Below are 17,542 nucleotides of genomic sequence, written 5' to 3' on the forward strand. Positions count from 1 at the left end.
ATTGTGCAAATACATGAACACTAAAAGGATTGAAATCTATAAATAGCACCTTAGAAGCCTGTAAAGAGGGCCCCAATGTGACCCCGCTGTCCAAAGCGCTGAAAACAGCGCAAAACGGACAGGCAGTAAAGTTGATGAAGTGTTTTGGTAAAGAAGCTCTCAGGTCACGCTGCCAGACGGGGGATCTGAGTCCCTTTCATACGACTTCCCTGACAACCAGCCTTGTCAACACAATTCATGGTTGCCAGGAATTGTGTTGGAGACTTCGGCTGCCTTTTTGCTCTTAACTATATTTCACCTCCAAATCCAATCCACTCTCCTCTTTTCGTCTCTCGTTTGTTTTTCTGACCCATCTCTACCTCTTCTCTTCATCCTTTCATCTTTCTGACCCATCTCTTCATCTTCTCTTCACCCTTTCCATCTCTCCGCTCCCTCCCCCTGCTCTCTCTGTGCCCTCAGTGTAGTGTTTGGCAACAGTAGCGGCCTGGCGGTGGTGGACTACGTCCAGAAGACGGTGTTGCTGAACCTGGGGACGGTCGAGCTGTACGGCTCCAACGACCCCTACCAGAGACAGCCGCGCTCGCCACGCAAGACCCGGCAGCCCTCTGGAGGTAATGGAGGGGAGGATAAGAGAGGGTGAAGAGAAAGATGAGGTCACCTATAGTGTAGAAGAGGAAGAGATACCAATTCCTCCAGCGACAGCTGCCTTACAGACCAGAGTGCAATGCAGCCAGAAGACATGTTCCATTTCTCTATCTCACTGTTGCCTCTCCACCTACACGTCCACAGCCCAAGCATCACATTTTGAAGCCATTTGCCCTCACTGCAACATGCCCGTACGCCCACCTTTTATTGAAAGCAACAGATTCACAGCCTGCCTTCTCTGGCAGTTGTGTCAAAAATAATTCTGGGACAAGAAGAAAATCACTAACTGGGAGTAGAAGACGACAAGGCAGGTTGAGGGAAAGCGGGTACACCGAAAGAGTGAATTACAACGATCAATCACAAAATAACAACATGAAATGCACTGAACATCAGAAATTGATGATATCTGATGATAAAGTGTCCAAGGGTGGATTTTTCAGTTAAGGTTATAGCCTTTGGAGCTTAGCATCAACCAACATACTGTAGCGCACCACTGAGGTCCAGCCTGGCTGAGCTCTGCAAATGGTTGTGTGACTTGACCTCTTTTATATTGCTATACTATGGTTGCTGCAGTGATAACGAAAGTCCATAGCTAGAGTCTTCTCTAGATTACTGTACAAGGAGTCTAGGAAACCAGATTCTTCCGAAAAGTAGAATCACACATGCGGTACAGTATTTACAACAGATCCTCCTACTATCATTAGGTGTTGAGCCCCCCCCCCCCCCTCTCTCTCTCTCTCACACACACACACACACACACACTCACACACTCACACGCCCATTCCTTTCACACACCTTGCCACTGCAGCATCATTGTAATAATATTGACAGATAGCAAGAGGCACAGCACTCAGTATGGACACACTGCCCCCCTGTGTTAAAATATAGCATTGCAACCACATAGATGATGCCGCAGTGTCATGACTGTGTACCGCCCATGCTTCACCAACAGTTTGATGGATGAATTTGGAAGGTGCGTGTGTGTGTGTGTGTTTATTATTTATTGATATTTGTGGTTGTTTGTGCACAAATGCTATGTAGGTATGCACGCAAACACACACAAATACTATACATGTACTGTACACTCATACACACACACACACACACACACACACACACACACACACACACACACACAGCATCTGGTGTCATTGACTGGTAAGCAGTGGGCTGGACCTGTCAAGCTTGGCGAGTGTAAGCAGTAATCAGGCGTGGTCCAGCTGCCAACAGGGACTGCTCTCTGCTGGGCTTTCTGCCTCACAGGACAATGTGGCACACACCAACACGTGCACCAACGTGGGCGTGCTAAAGGGGGGAATTAGGCAAAAGACAAGCAGTGTAATATAACTTATCCTAAATCCTCCTGGCACTCGAAAACAATTAACCTTATTCCAGATAAGTGTTTTTGAGAGATTGGCTTGGTACTATCCTGTAAAGTGATTAGAACAATGTGTCCCCAGTAGATCGTTTGCTTCACTGCTGCATGATTATAAAGAAAGAGAGAAAGAGAATTCTCCTCTGCTGTGTTTAATACCAACGCGTTTTGGCAGAATATGCCTTCGTCACTGCTGCATGCTAACAATTAAAAATGTGCCTGAGTAATGGTACTGGAGGCCAGTGGTTCTCAAAGTGTGGTCTGGGGACCCTCAGTGGTCCTTGACAGGGGTTCCACGGGGGGTCCCCAGCAAAAGGGAGAATACATTTATTTTCTCTATAATTCCATCCATAAGTAATGCAAACACAAATGGTAGCAGATGAGGACCGTGGGACAAAATCAAATGGGGGTCTGTGGTCTAATTTGTGTCAGATTAGAGGTCCTTGACATGAAAAACCACGACGAGGACCGACTAGCATGATAAGATGGGAACGTGTACTGTAATGCAGTTAATTCTGGCAGGTTTGTGTAGGAGATTGGGTTTACAAGCAATATGATACAAAAATACTATTTTTGAAGTTCCAACAACACTGTGCTGTGCTAGCACAGCACTTTGGTGTTAACAGGTGAGATTTTCAAGTGAATGTAGTTTCACTCACTCACTCCTATCCTTCCCATCCCACTCCCCCACCTCTCCACCTGGGAAGGACGAATGCACTTGTTACTAAAAGGTCAAAGGTCAGTCTTCTTATTTTGGATAATGCTAGTCGCCTACTGTCACTCAATATGGCAGCTAAAGTGTTCGCATGGAGCACCAGTTCAAACAATCTACCTGTACTGGGACACATGGATGATTTTGATACAGTTAACCACCAAATCCTTCTCTCCATTCTGTCTGACCTAGGTATCTCAGGATCTGCACACTCCTGGTTTGCTTCCTATCAACCGCTCATACCAGGTCTTATGGAGAGTATCCCTGCACTCTTAGCGCCGGTGTCCCTCAGTGCTCAGTCCTGGGCCCCGTGCTATTCCTTCTCTATATCAGATCTCTTGGCCATGTGATCTCATCTCATGGCTTTTCTTATCACTGCTATGCCGATGACACTCAGCTCTACCTCTCCTTCCCTCCCCCAGACACCCAAATCGAGGCACACCTCTCTGCATGCCTCAAAGACATTGGCAACTGGATGTCTGCTCACCACCTCAAGCTCAGTCTTGGTAAGACAGAACTACTTTTCCTCCCAGGGAAAGATTGCCCTCTCACTGACCTCTCCATCTCAATTGACAACACTACTGTGCTTCCCTCTCAAACAGCTAAGAACCTCGGGGTGACCCTTGACAACCAGCTGTCCTGCTCGGCTTACATCGCAGCGACAGCCCGCTCCTGTAGCTTCTCCCTGTACAACATCTGCAAAATCCGTCCATTTCTCACGAGAGAACCTACACAACTCCTGGTCCAGTCACTTATCATCTCCCACCTGGACTACTGCAACGTGCTTCTGGCTGGCCTACCTGCCTCTGACATCTGGCCGCTCCAGCTCATTCAGAATGCTGCAGCCCGTCTGGTGTTCAACCAACCTAAATTCTCTCATGTCACTCCCCTCTTCTGGGACCTTCGCTGGCTTCCCATCTCGGCACGCATCAAATTCAAGACACTGGTACTGTCCTACAGGGCAGTACACCAGACAGCTCCTCTGTAGCTACAATCTACGGTCAGGTTACAAACCTCACTCCGCTCCCTCCGCTACTCCACCAGTGCAGGTCGCCTCGCCCCTCCTCCGCTACGTGGGCTCAAAAGTCGCTCATCCCGATCGCGACTCCTCTCGTCCCTGGCACCACAATGGTAGAACGAGCTCCCCCCTTCGGTCAGGACGGCCGAATCACTGCCCATCTTTTGGCGAAGACTAAAAACACCTTTTCAGGCTCCACCTGGGCCCATCTTGAACTAACATCTCTCTCTTTCAAAAACAAAATCATTCCTTCTCAATCTACTTTCTACAAGTGCTACTCTATTCCTTCGAAAGTTGTAGCTGTCATAGATTGTGTTGCAAAGTTGATTTCTCTACTGTTGACAAAATGTAAGTCGCTTTGGATAAAAGCGTCTGCCAAATGACGTAATCTAATGTAATGTAATGTAATGTTGGTGTCTATATTGCCATTACTTAACAGGGAATTACAGTTAACACCCACATAATTAAAAAAAAAGATACAACCCCCAGTGTTCTTTTAGACTTCCAACTTTGTTTTGGAGTGACTGTAGAGTTGAACTGTTTGTGCGATCCTCTGTGCAGGTCTGTGTGACATCAACGAGGGGTCGGCCACATCAGAGGACCGCTGCAAGTCCCCAACCTCAGGTAACATGTCCTTCAGAGCCTTACAGAAGATAATCCAGAAATATAACAACGGTAGGCTTAGAAGCATTGCGTTATCTAAAGGGAAAAACTGAACAGTGAACCAGTCCAAAATACAGTATGTATCTTTGTAGTACCATGTATTTGAATGCAAGATGTGCACTATGTTTCCAAAGAGTCTCTACTTTATACTTTTATTGGAAATGTTGCCAAATTAGCTACAGGAAAGGTGTTGAAGGTTTTTAGTTGAACCATAAAATTGTGGCTGTCAGTTTCAGTCGACCTCAGTGTTTTATGAATGCACTGGTTGAGTGTAATACGGTAACACTTCATGGGTTTCGTGAGTGTGGGTGTGTTCAGTGGGTCCCATTTGTGAACATGCAACAAAGCATTCCTCCCCCACTTTGTGGAAAGTTCAACAGACGGGAATGCATTTGTTTTCATCTGTTTCAGTATCCTGCAAAACTGGGTTATTGGCTGTAAACGCATCCAATCTCTGTGATGCTTAATAACAGCTTAGAAAGCTGATTATAAATTGAATTGAATCGTTAAACACAAAAACTCTGCAGTCTGGGCGGGAAACTCATTCATTCACATTAAATGGAGCATTACTTAAGAAGAGATGGTTCAATTTGAGGAAACATCTTCAGTAATCACATAATTGTGAAATGCATTTTTCCAGTATAATGCTGTGATTTGCCAAGATGTGAATTAGCTTCTCGGGCGGAGATCTCCAGACCTCCATTTTCATTTGGATGTTAATAGCTGTCTGGATGCGCTGTATTGTATTTCCAGACCATTATCAATTAAGGAGATTTCATCTCAGTGAAAGTCATGACCATTTGCAAAAACAAAATAAGCTAGAATGCACAAAAGAATATTTTATTTTATTAGCAACTTTGTCGCTTGCCAAATTATGCTCCACTTTTTCACTCGAAATACTGCAACCTTCGGTGATTGCTTAGAAGCGCATTGTGTATTGCAGCCATATAAGGTGTGTTCTTGTTCACTAACTTGCCTCCTTGTGAGTCTTCGTCAGTAGTATTTCAGCTGCAGGCACAGGATGAGAGAACAGCCCAGATTCATATCTTAGGGGGAACTTGGCATTAGCAGAGAGACAGTGAAGATAAGGAGCTTTTTAAAAAGGTCAGACAGAAAACGCTGCTTTCAGGTGTGATGGCCGCCCTAGTCTCTCCCCAGACTTAAATATTACGTTGAATCGCTGCGCTCCGCATACTACATGACGTGAGTCTGTGCCACATGACAGCCACTGCTGGTTTTTGAAGGCGGGTTAAAATTGAATGAGTGACAGGTTGTAGTACCGATGAGAGAGCGGTTCGAAAAATGGGCTGTTACTGTCGTTACTGATTGGGGAGGACTGAATCCACCACTGGCATATCACTGGCCAAGTCAACGGTTCCCTCCCGTAACCAGCCGGCTGAGGGAAAGTGTCCCAGACCCAGAGAGAGCTCTGCAGCATGCAGTAACGTAGTGTATGAGGCTATGAGCGTAAGAGCTCTCATGGATCTGGCGTTGAGACTATGGCCGCCCAAACCCCAATGTCTGGTGCCACCAGACTGTAGTCCGCTGCGTCTGCTGGTCTGCATTATTCATAGGAGAGACAGATGTGTTCCCACACTGAAACAAATCGCAGTAACAAGTCAGTTAGTCTGGTATTGAGTTTTATTTATTATTTATTTATTTATTTATTTATTTATTTATTTGTCTTAAAACAGATGATAATAAACTCTGATAATGATTTCACTTGTTTCCAAGGCAGTTTCGCCTGTTTATGTTTAGAGAATTTTCTTGAAACAAGTTCCAATATCTTGAATTGAGACAGATCACTCTACTGGTATCAATATAGTGTTACTTGATTCAAGACAATTTGATTTAGAAAAGTTGATTTACATTTGAAACAAATGAGTGAAATGATCTCACCTCATTGGCAGATTTCCTCACTTTTAGCTGTTAATGTTCAAAACTAGACAAAACGACTTGCAAAGATCAGATGGATATTTGTCCAACTTCCAATTCCAAATGCTTCCTCTTGCCTTTGACATTGCAAGCCTTGCAAGGACATTCACTCAGTGCCTTTTGCACAATCCACGCCTCGTGGGTGTGCACACTTACCCAATCAAATCAAATGAGGAAATTGTAAATGGTGCATGCAGTAGACTTGCACTGTCCATCTGCTCCTCATCACTGAACATCACCTGATTTAATAAGTGAAATCAATAAGGGATCAGAACTGAAGGTCCACCTGAATCTCCTAGGTCAGTTTATTTCATGGGACAGAGAGAATAATTATTTTGGTTGTCACAAGCATCTTGAAACTGTTAACTCCACCTACTGTAACAGGGAATGTTTGAGTCAAGCCGATGCCTTTGAAGCAACGTTATTTGGATTGAAAGCACAATTTGCTGTAGACAAAATAACAGGTGGACTCATCGTGGTGCAATGATGGCTTTCTAGTGTTTAGTAGAGCCTCAGGGTGTTTCTAACCGCACATCTACTTTACTTCCCCCCCTTCAAAAGTGTTGATGTCAAACAGCAATCTACAGCATTTCTACAATGGAGGTGGTAGAGGAGGTAAGATTGGCCAAAGATTTTTATCTGAGGCTGTTTAGGCAGAACAAATATGGTCCAAATTTGTCCGCTCTGTTTTTTCGTTTCGTTGTGGAAAAGCTGTCTCTGTCTCATAGTCACCACAGTGGGGAATCACACAGGGTTCCAAGAAATAAAAATTTAAGTTATGTTTTTGATTTAAAGTACATAAGCTACTTTCCGCTATCCGCATGTAGTTTGCCATCACTGTATAGCACAGTTGAGAAGTGTTCACACATTCAAGCCTTTCTGTCTATGAGCTTCTGTAAAGCCTGCTACTTTTCATTATAAACATTCTCAAAGCCTGCTGGGTCCTTGAATTTGAGGGAATTTGGCCTGGAAAGTCCTTGAAAAGTCATCAAATTTGATGTTTAAAAAGGTGGGAACCCTGCAATAGACTTGTGGATACACACCAAATTCACTTGAGTTGACTGAGACTCACACTGCATGCTACATGTATGTAGCACGAGTGTCACATCGTAAGTGTGCCTGAGTGTAACGTTTGTCCTGACTTCCTGCAACAGTTGCCCTGTCTTCACTATGAGTCACATGGTGATGTCTGTCCATGATGACGCCTGGAGCATCTGTCCAACTGTCTTTGTATGCTGTTGATGAAATGGGTTACTATAACTGCTAAAGCTATATTTAAATACATAGAGCAGTCAAGACTCAAGAGTGAACCCAAATAAGGGATTCTAGGTACCGCCCCCTGTCAAAGTCACACGAAAGTGAATAGCAGTGTAAAATAATTGCCTCTAACTACTTCTGAGACTAACATAAACAATTTTGCAGAGTGGTTTCTTCTAATATGGGCTTATTGTTATGATGTATTCTGATCAGTTTTGAAGCCACAATGAAAACAAAACCAGATAGCCATAACATAACATAACAAGTGTCAGTGCCTGCATGACATGAGTGTCCCTTTAACCACATACATTTTCTCCTACAGTAGTTTGCTAGAGTGAGCTGGCAGTATCGATTGCTAACCTGAGATCTTTTTCAACAATTTTTATTTTATTTTATCTTGTGTTTTATTTTATCGTGTTTTATCTCATCTTGTGTTTTATTTTATCTTTTTATTTACATATTTTATTTTTGGTGGACAGCTGCAGACCCGAAATGCAGATGGCGCGCTCTCGTGGCTTGACGAGGCAATGATGTTGCAACATCCACAACATAGTTACTAACAAAATATACCTAAAATAAATATATTACATCACTAAAATATCTCATAACTTCGTTCAGTGTCATTGCTATTGATATGATTTCCCTCGCTTCAAGGATGAAATACGACAATACTGATAAGAACCCAAATGGGATTAGGTGTGTTTTGTTGATACAGGTGCTAGGAGTGGGCATGCTTTAATTTAGTGCCCAAGTTTTTAATGAAAGAAGCCAAAACTCCTGTCGCGGGAAGCACCTCACGTTGACTTACAGTAGCTAGCAATACCTCAGTACCTTTTGACCATCTTTGCACTGTCTACTTCCATCTTTGCACACTTGTGTTCTCTACTTGCCGTTTCTTGTTCCCTCCTTGTTCTTGGGTGCATGCTCCTCTGGCATGAGGGTCCTGAATGGCTGAGTTTGACATGTCTTACCACTCCTCTCTTCCAGGGCATTGTGCGAGCAGCACTAGTGTCCTTTGTCCTGTCTGTCACAGCATGCCTCAGTGATTTACAGGGTTGTCTCTGAATCCTTACGCAGTGCCTCCTCCTGTGTAAAGCATTTTGGCTCCTCTGTAGTCAATGAAATGATCCCTTGGCCAATTAGGCCAATGCCTTTTTGTTGTCTCCGTGTGTTCTAGCTTTGTGCACACTCCTAGCCCAGCGCTAGTTATCTAGCTTTGCATGGCATTGTGTGTTAGCTTAGACGTGTGTTTGTAAAGAGGGATGTTCTCTTTTTTCCAGCAAAGATGTCACGGAAATTAAGCTTGCCTACTGAGCTAAAGCCAGACTTGGGTAAGCCTTGACTTCGTGTTTACAAAAAAAACCTTTATGATTTTATTTTTTTTATCACTCCAACTGGACTCCACCACATCCCATCAGTCCATTGGCAAGCTACGCAGAAGTTTCCATGAGGAGTAACTAGCACATAGGTGTTCATGAAAACATCAGACACCCTGAAGATTTCATCATATGAAAGATAAGACGCACTGAAGGCCATGCCTAGGAAAAGGAAGCAAATATGCAATGGTTTGAATCTGAAATGCAATTCATTGAATTGAACTATATCAAATGTACCCAAATTGAATTCTGTGGAAAGAAAAGGTGCTCTGACCTTGACCTTGGTGAGGTGTTCTAATGTAGGTCAATGGTGCTAAGCTAAACAATGCGCACTCCATCTCACCATAAAGCTCTCCATAGCTTCTGCAGCTTTCTCTTTCTCTTCCATGTTGCCCCATGCCTTTCCTTTCTCTGCCCCCCCCCCCACATACAGTAGGTGACAAACACATAAAGACACCTACCCCCCATCTCCAACATGTTGCAACAAAGCAACATGTACAACTTTTTTTATTATTTTTTCCCAAAAATTCCCTAAATTACCAAGAAGCTAGGAAGGACGTTTTTTGGTTTGGTTTTTGTTTTTGTTTTTTAGGGTCAAACGATAAGTGCCAAAGATAACAAATGTTTTGATACTAGTGCAGTGCCCCTTCACCCCACTGCTGCACAGAGCACTGTTCGATTGTCTATTCAAAGTTTATTAATATTGATCCTACCGCATGTCCAAATTGCACCAAATCCAACACTGCATGACCTTGGGTCCCCAGCAATACACCCACCAACTGTGAAGTAGAACAGATGGACGGTTCTCGAGATATGTGAAGGACACACACACACTGTACACACTCACAGACTGACTGACTCACTCACTCACGACTCAATCACAGATAGTGCCCGTTCAAAAGGTGCCTGTTCTGAATGGGCCAATTGCTTGACCCTATGGTTTAAATACGGAAACTTAACCAGTGAGACTGATATAGAAAATTTAAGGCTAATTCCATTCTCCATCAGAGACTAAACTGAGACCATTGAAGCAGTTTACTGGCCTTCCAGTGGTTGATTCTGCTGCCAATCAAACATGTTTGCTCTCCTATTGGGTAGTTTTACTGCCTCCGCCTCCGTTCTTTTCTCTGTGTGTGCTCGTTCTTCTCTCTCAGGCAGTTTAACTGAGCGGGGCACATGCCTTTGTCCCGCTCAGGCAGTCAGAGCCCTGAAGCCCCACCCCACTGTGATGTGACGGTGTTTATATCAAACTGCTCCGGCTGCATTCAGACACAGCTGAGCGTGTCGCTGATCGCTTGTTTATTCAAGCTTTGTTACCCATATTGAACGTGCTGCGTGTCCGAATTGCACCAAATCCGACACTGCATCTCCTTGGGTCCCCAGCAGCACACCCACCAAGTGTGAAGTAGATCGGACCAACGGTTCTCGAGATATGCAAAGGACACACCTACACAGAGAGTCCATGCTTTATAGTATGATGCTTGGTTAAGAGATAAGTTCCAGTATTATATTCACACAACTTACAGTAAGTGCCTGAAAGCTGTTTATTTCATAAAAGTACAACCGTTGATTGGGGATTGATAAGCTATTACTGTACGCTAATGTTATTAAAATGTTAGTCTGTAAAATATTATACCAGTGTCAAAATTGTATTGTGTATACCTTTTTTCTTCTTCTTCTTTTTTCCTTTTTCGCTGACACAATATAGGACAACTGTAAGGTTGTAAAGTCAAAGTCAAATAAGTTTCCCAGGTGTCTACTCTGTGCTGCTGTTTGCCAAGTCCTCCTCTCTGTTTGCCAAATGACAATTCGTATCATGAGGTCCATCTGTCCCACAGATAAAAACAAAGGCGTCCTGTTATACATTTACCCTTCACCTTGAAACTGGAACCCAAAACTCTTTCGGATTACTCTTCCCAGTTTGCCATGTATGCAGAAAAGCATCATCAGCTGATGACATTAGGCTCATGGCAAGTTTCAAATGACACATTGAACTTTTAGAACTATGAAATTGTCCATTCCTTGTTTCTGGTCCTTTAATTGTGAAATATTCTTTCATTCTATCTATCTATCGATCTACGGTATCTATCTATTTATCGATCTACGGTATCTATCTATCTATAATGAATGGTATGTGAAGTTAGGTCTATGTGTGAGTGTGTCCTGTGTTGTCAGTGTTTGGCGGGTGCCTTACCTCTCTCTCTGTCTTCTCCTTACTGTCCTCCTGTCTGTATGCCCGCCGCGGGGTGCCAACCCTTTAGACCACCGGGACAACTCCTTCAGCCGCTCGCGCTCCTCCAGCGTCACCAGCATCGACAAGGAGTCCCGGGAGGCCATCACCTCCTTCCACTTCTGCGAGTCCTTCGCCCGCAAGGGGGAGAGCTTGCTGACGCCCTGCCTGTACGTGGGCACCTCCCTGGGCACCGTGCTGGCCGTGGCCCTCGCCTTACCACCTGCTGGGGAGCAACGGCAACTGCAGCCGGTCATCGCCTCACCGACAGGTAGGTGGTGGTGGTGGGATCCAGGCAGAGACGAAGGGAGGGATGGGTGATGGATAGATACATAGCAGATTGGTATTTGATGTAGAGGAAGACTGAGTGGACTTGGCAGGATGCATAACGTGGAGTGGATTGTAAGATGAATAAAGGGGATCGCGGGTAATATACATGTATTAAGAGCCTATTGTCGCTGTTGGATGTAAAACCTTGTATCTCCATAAATGTCAACTTCTTAGGAACAAAGAAAAACAGACTTATTTTTTTGCTTGATGATGACACATTTTTGACACTGTCCAAAATGTTGAAATAAGTCCAAGAGGTCAGACAATTTTCTCAGCCCATACAGTAGCATGTAGATTAGTTCTTCAGCTGAAACCACATTTAGCGTTATGATGTTGTCACAACTTGTAGCGATATAACGATTCAGTCACTGAGTTGAGGCGCAAGTTTCGCCTCTCATCCGCAGGCATGTTGGTACGGGTGAAGGGCAGCATCATGCGGATGGCTTTCCTGGACTCCACGGGCTCCATCCTGCCCCCCACCTACGAGCCCTGGTACGAGCCCAACCTCTGCACCGACGGCGAAGAGCGAGACAAGGCCCGCAAGCGCCGTCCCGTCTCGGTGTCGCCCTCCACCTCCCAGGAGCTCAGCGAGAGCCAGTACGCCGTGGTGTGCTCAGAGAAACAGGCCAAAGTCATGGCCCTGCCCTCGCAGACCTGCATCCACAAACACAGCATCACAGAGAGCTCGTTCATCCTCCGGGCCGACGTTGTGCAGATGAGCGGAGGCGTCTGCCTGGCCTGCTTCTGTGCCAACGGCCACATCATGACCCTCAGGTGAGGAACGTGTCAGAGATGGATGTAGTCAATTAGATCGTGTCCGTGTCGTCAGTTAGACCTCTCCTGTTGCCTCGAGTCTTTAGGCAAAGTCAGACACAAACTTTTCTCCTGCCGCACACCCACAACTAACACACCCACTAACATACACATATACACACACACACACACATCTTCATACTTCTATCCTTATGAGGACCGTCCATGGACTACTGTACATACATTCCCTGACTCCAGCATTAACCCCCAACCCTCACCACTACCTACCTAACCATAACCCTTAAGGTCCTTACACATCAAGAGCGATGCGAATATACAGCACGAAATTGCGATGCGAGTTTTGACCCACCTGTCAATCACAGCCACAGATGTGTACACGTCGGAAGCGAATTTCTGAAAAATCGACCGTGGTTCGAAAAAATAAACACCGCAATAACGCTGGGCGAAACTTCGCCGTTGGTATGCACGGTTGCATTGACTGATATAGGTTCGGAAAATATTATTGACGTGCGAATTAATCGCACGAAAAATACGTGCTCGGTGTGTAAGGACCTTTACTCTTAAAGTTAAACCTACTAATTCTAACCTTAACTTTAAATCTGCATCATAAAACTCACACGCACACATACCCATACATTAGATTGGGTATAAAGGTATTAGTGAGGAGAGGTATGTGGCTTCAGCGTGGGATTGGCGTATGGTGTGAACGTGCACTTAGCCTGCCACTCAACCTCATTCATCTCCACCTCCCCAGAGGAGAGACAGACAGAACAGCCTCCTATCTGGGTGTCTTACAGGCCGAGGACACCCAGCTGCGTGCCTGTCTGTCTGCCTGTGTGTGTGTGTGTGTGTGTGTGTGTGTGTGTGTGTGTGTGTGTGTGTGTGTGTGTGAGCGCACATGCATGTGTTGTAGGAGTTAGGTCCTCCTCCTTTGACGGTTAAAGATTACAGTAAAACTGCTAATAGATGCTCAAGTGAATAAGTTGAACAACCAAAGTGGTCATGTAGGTAGACAGGTGTTAGGGGGCTGAAATAGGAGACCATGCATTAACAGTATTGGTATTGTTGTAGTAGTTTTTAAAAAATCACGAATTGTTGCATCATTTCTGTCCAGTTTGCCAGGACTGAGACCGCTGCTGGATGTAAACTACCTGCCTTTGACAGACATGCGGATAGCCAGGACCTTCTGCTTCACCAACCTGGGCCAGGCCATGTACCTCACCTCCCCCACCGAGATCCAGAGGATCACCTACAGCCAGGACACCTGTGAGAACCTGCAGGTCAGTTACTGTAGTCCTCTGAAACAACAGTCGGTGACAGTAGTGCAGTAGTGTAGTCCACAAGGTTCCAATCATGAGTCGGTTGTACAGAATAGGACCAGCGATGAGGCATTGGTAGTGCAAAACAAAGTGACAAGGATCTGCTAGTGCAGTAGAGGCAGAGTACAGGATGATAAATAAAAGATGCTTAAATGAAAAAATTTACAAAATACAACTTGGTCGATAGATGGCCTGAATATCTTGTATCCGTGTCTACAGTATGTGTAGATTAGCATCTTCAGTCACTCTGTCATTCTAGGGCAGTCTGTACAGTACATGAACCAATCCAATTCAAGCACTTTACTTTGACAAAGTTATCAGTTCTTGGCCTAAAGCCTAAAGCAAGCAAAGTTGGCAAAAGTGCCTCTTGTTTTGTTTGTTGTCGTTATTGTTGTTGTTGTTGTTGTTTTCTGCTCCTCCTGTGTTTGAAACATATTCATATGAAATAGACCACAGGTCACACAGCTACATGCTCACTCACAACACATACTGCATACTTTTTCAGTCCAAAGAAATCCAGGATTTGCTGTGATGCTGTGGCTGTGTCAGGTGGTGTAATTTAGTGTAGCTTGGATTTGTGTCAGGTGGTGTAAGTTAGTGTAGCGTGGATCTGTGTCGGGTGGTGTAAGTTAGTGTAGCTTGGATCTGTGTCAAGAAGGGGAATGGATAGATGGGGTTCTGGTCCGTTGTAATATAGTGTTGAGTCTCCTAAAAGTGTCATGGGCCTAATCCATCATGACATCATGAAAATTAAGTGTCTATTTGATCTCTCCAGTGATTTACGTCCACACCAGCAAGGTTCCTAGCTAGGTACTTACCTTAAGTTATGGAATGATTCATCTACATCAGATCTTATGTATTGATAATAACTCTATATTATATGGATATTCCAAGTCAGGTTTCAGAATTTTAGAATTAAATAAAGACGTTTTGGATGTTTTGTCCTACAGTACATGTTGGGAGCATAAATGAAGTGAATGGTGTAAGGCATAGAAAACATTCAAGCTAGTTTACGTAAGTAGGTAGGAAGTATCACTGGGAAGATGCTTCCAAGGTATTTCAAACCATTTAACTTGGGGAAACATGCTCACAGAGTTAAGCACATGCATAGTTGGTAGAAATGCACTGTCAAAATACACACAGACGTCCATGCAGGCGTGACCACTACAATCTGCAGCAGGTTCAGTGTAATGTGTGTATGTGTTTCAGGAGATGCTGGGTGAACTGTTTACACCGGTGGAGACACCAGAGGCACCAAACAGAGGGTTCTTCAAAGGACTCTTTGGAGGAGGGGCACAGTCACTGGACAGAGAGGAACTATGTGAGTCCAACCCACAATCAACACAAGCATTCATTCATTCACACACACACACACACACACACACATACACACACACACACACGCAGGTTCAGTCCTATGTTCGTGCTACTTCTCATTCATACACAAGGTTTTCTTGAGTGTTTTGACTTGTGTGCTTTCATGGGGGCCCTGGATGACTGTGACCTGGTCCGGGCCGTGGCACCCAGGATCAAGGCTGAGGGAAGCCGGGAGGTTAGGTTAGACGGTAGATTAGTTAGATCAGTGCTTCTCAAATTGGAGTCCGGGGAACCTCCGGGGGCCTTAGAGTTGGTTCCAGGGGGTCCCCAGCAAAAGGGGAATAATTCAGCCCTTGTGTCAATTTAGGGGTCCTTGACGTGATACATTTGTGAACCACTGAGCTAGATTGTTTGCCTTATTGTGTTGCTTGTTACAGTAGGAGTCAAGGCTGAGGGCTGCAGGTAGAGTACTGTAGGTTAGGCTGTAGAATAGTTTGATTGTTTCTGTTGCTAAAATCTATTTTGTTTTTCCTGCTTTCTCTTCTCCCTCTCCTGCCATGCTTGTTTTATATTAGTTGTTCTGTTTCTGTTTATTGATTGTGTTTAGCTAGATCTGGCTAGACTGTTTTTTGTGAAGCCATTTGAGACCTGCCTGTGAATTAGGGCTAAATAAACTTGACTTGACACATCTCTCCTTGTTCCTCCCTCCCTCCCTTCCCCCAGTCGGCGAGATAGGTGCTGGTAAAGCATCCCGGAGCCTGGCGCAGCACATCCCAGGCCCGGGTGGCATCGAGGGCATGAAGGGGGCAGCCTCCGGGGTGGTCGGGGATCTGGCACGTGCCCGGATAGCACTGGACGAGAGAGGCCAGAAACTGGGTGAGCTGGAGGAGAGGACAGCTGCCATGATGGCCAGCGCAGACTCCTTCTCCACACACGCCCATGCGGTAAGGGGTCAAGTCAAAGAGTTTGAAAATCTAGACTAGAGACCATGTGGTGGTATAACAAGGATACCATTACAATTATCATTACAATTCTCAAAGCTCAGCCCATTTTGTAACCAGAATACTACACTGCTTCTTCTTCATTTGTGATTTAGTCATCACTGAAGAGCTGAATCTGACCATTACTGCCACTTTTAGTGTTAAGAGTGATGGGTTCAGAAATCAGAGAATTTCCCCTATCCCCATTGTATCTCATGATTATATAGCCTACATCACAATTTGATTGGGGTATGAAAGTAAACAGTTGTATGCCTTATTTTCATTGGAAAACCGTTCTTTACAGTGCCAGAGAAAATGGAAAATTAAAAATTGGCTGACAAAATCAGGAACATGGAAATAATATTGATGATTTCAGTTTTATTTGACTTCACGCTCAGAGCCGGCCGCACTAACAAGAGGGAAAAGTGTGCTCAAAGAAAATGTTTGACATCATTCATCCCATTACAGAATATATTAAGGGCCGTTAGGTGGCGAAATTCCTTGTGAGGACAGTCGATAATCTGACTCGTACAGCACTGTGCAGTGAGGCTGGAACAAGTCATGTAATGTGTATCACTACTCTAGTACTCTACTCTCAATCTCAATAGGTGAATTTTTTGAGAAATGTTACTCAGTTACATTGTCTAACCACTAGGAGGTAGTAGTCCCTTTTCATCTTTGATCCTATGGCAGGTTCACTTAAGAATAGAAAGAGGCAGTGTGAGCTTTACATTTCAGGAAAATAATGATGCTGACAAACAGGGAGATGTTTGAGATGGAGAGGAGACACGTTGAGAAGGCATTTTTAACAATCAGGAGAATCATGGATTGCGAAACTCCTCACCGGAAAGGTTTTCCTCCTAGTTTGTACATCGACTGTACCTTTCTCTGTTCTCACTCCCACGTCCTCTTCTGTTTTGGCAGATGATGCTGAAGTGCAAAGACAAGAAATGGTACCAGATCTGATCGGCGACAGGAGCAGAGCTCCGCGGACACGACTGTCACCTTCCCATCGGCTCATTTTGGACTCACCGTACCCTTCCTGACCCCCACCCCCTCTCTGTCCGTCTGTTAATCCGTCCTTCCAAACCTTCTTCACTGGGACACGTGGGAGTCTCTTCCCTAGCACAATGATGAACACTGTTCTTACCTCAGTCTTAGGGTGGAACTGAGGAGCGGACAGGAGAGAAGGAGAAACTCAGAGGGAGTGGTGGCTTTTATTGTTTTACGTCCTCGTCCGTCCGTCCATCCCATCTTTCCGTTCAGCCTCTCCTCCGGGGGTTGCCAGTTGGTCGGTCGCGCCTGGAGATTCTTCGTTCTCATTCGCCAAAACGTCACTGTTGTCTCCGCTCCAGCCACTCTGGGGCCGGACGAAAAAAGATAAATAAACTGATGAAGAAACGATGACTACAAAAAATGTTCAAAATGTAAAAAGAAGGAAAAAAGAATCTAAGTACATAACTATATATACATAAATCTATATAAATGCGCAACGCTGTATCCACTTCCGACTGACAAGTACAAAAGAGAGGGACAACTGTGAAAAAGGAGACGCAGGGTGGGAGGGCCAAAGGAAGCAGTGCGGGACGTCCTGCCTACCACAGTGACGCC

At 44.8% G+C, this 17,542-nt stretch overlaps 1 protein-coding gene across 3 annotated transcripts in view; it reads left to right on the top strand.

Annotated features, from left to right (window-relative positions):
• LOC310782041 (syntaxin-binding protein 5-like) overlaps positions 1–16,987 on the top strand; it is a gene marked incomplete at its 5' end in the record, with an annotated part of 148,724 nt that extends 131,737 nt beyond the window's left edge. The window contains 10 exons of one of the 3 annotated variants that reach the window (XM_083642691.1): positions 460–611; positions 4,312–4,374; positions 6,910–6,963; positions 8,886–8,936; positions 11,243–11,482; positions 11,946–12,315; positions 13,430–13,595; positions 14,844–14,955; positions 15,675–15,895; positions 16,856–16,987. In XM_083642691.1, the coding sequence (XP_083498817.1) occupies positions 460–611; positions 4,312–4,374; positions 6,910–6,963; positions 8,886–8,936; positions 11,243–11,482; positions 11,946–12,315; positions 13,430–13,595; positions 14,844–14,955; positions 15,675–15,895; positions 16,856–16,897 (1,471 nt within the window). In that variant the 3' untranslated portion in view covers positions 16,898–16,987. Of the gene's footprint in view, positions 1–459; positions 612–4,311; positions 4,426–6,909; positions 6,964–8,885; positions 8,937–11,242; positions 11,483–11,945; positions 12,316–13,429; positions 13,596–14,843; positions 14,956–15,674; positions 15,896–16,855 lie in introns of all 3 variants that reach the window. The other 2 variants (XM_083642690.1, XM_083642692.1) reach the window with 2 other exon arrangements.
• Positions 16,988–17,542: the final 555 nt, after the last annotated feature.

This window comes from Poromitra crassiceps, assembly GCF_964638095.1.
Source record: "Poromitra crassiceps genome assembly, chromosome: 9".
NCBI lineage: Eukaryota > Metazoa > Chordata > Actinopteri > Beryciformes > Melamphaidae > Poromitra > Poromitra crassiceps.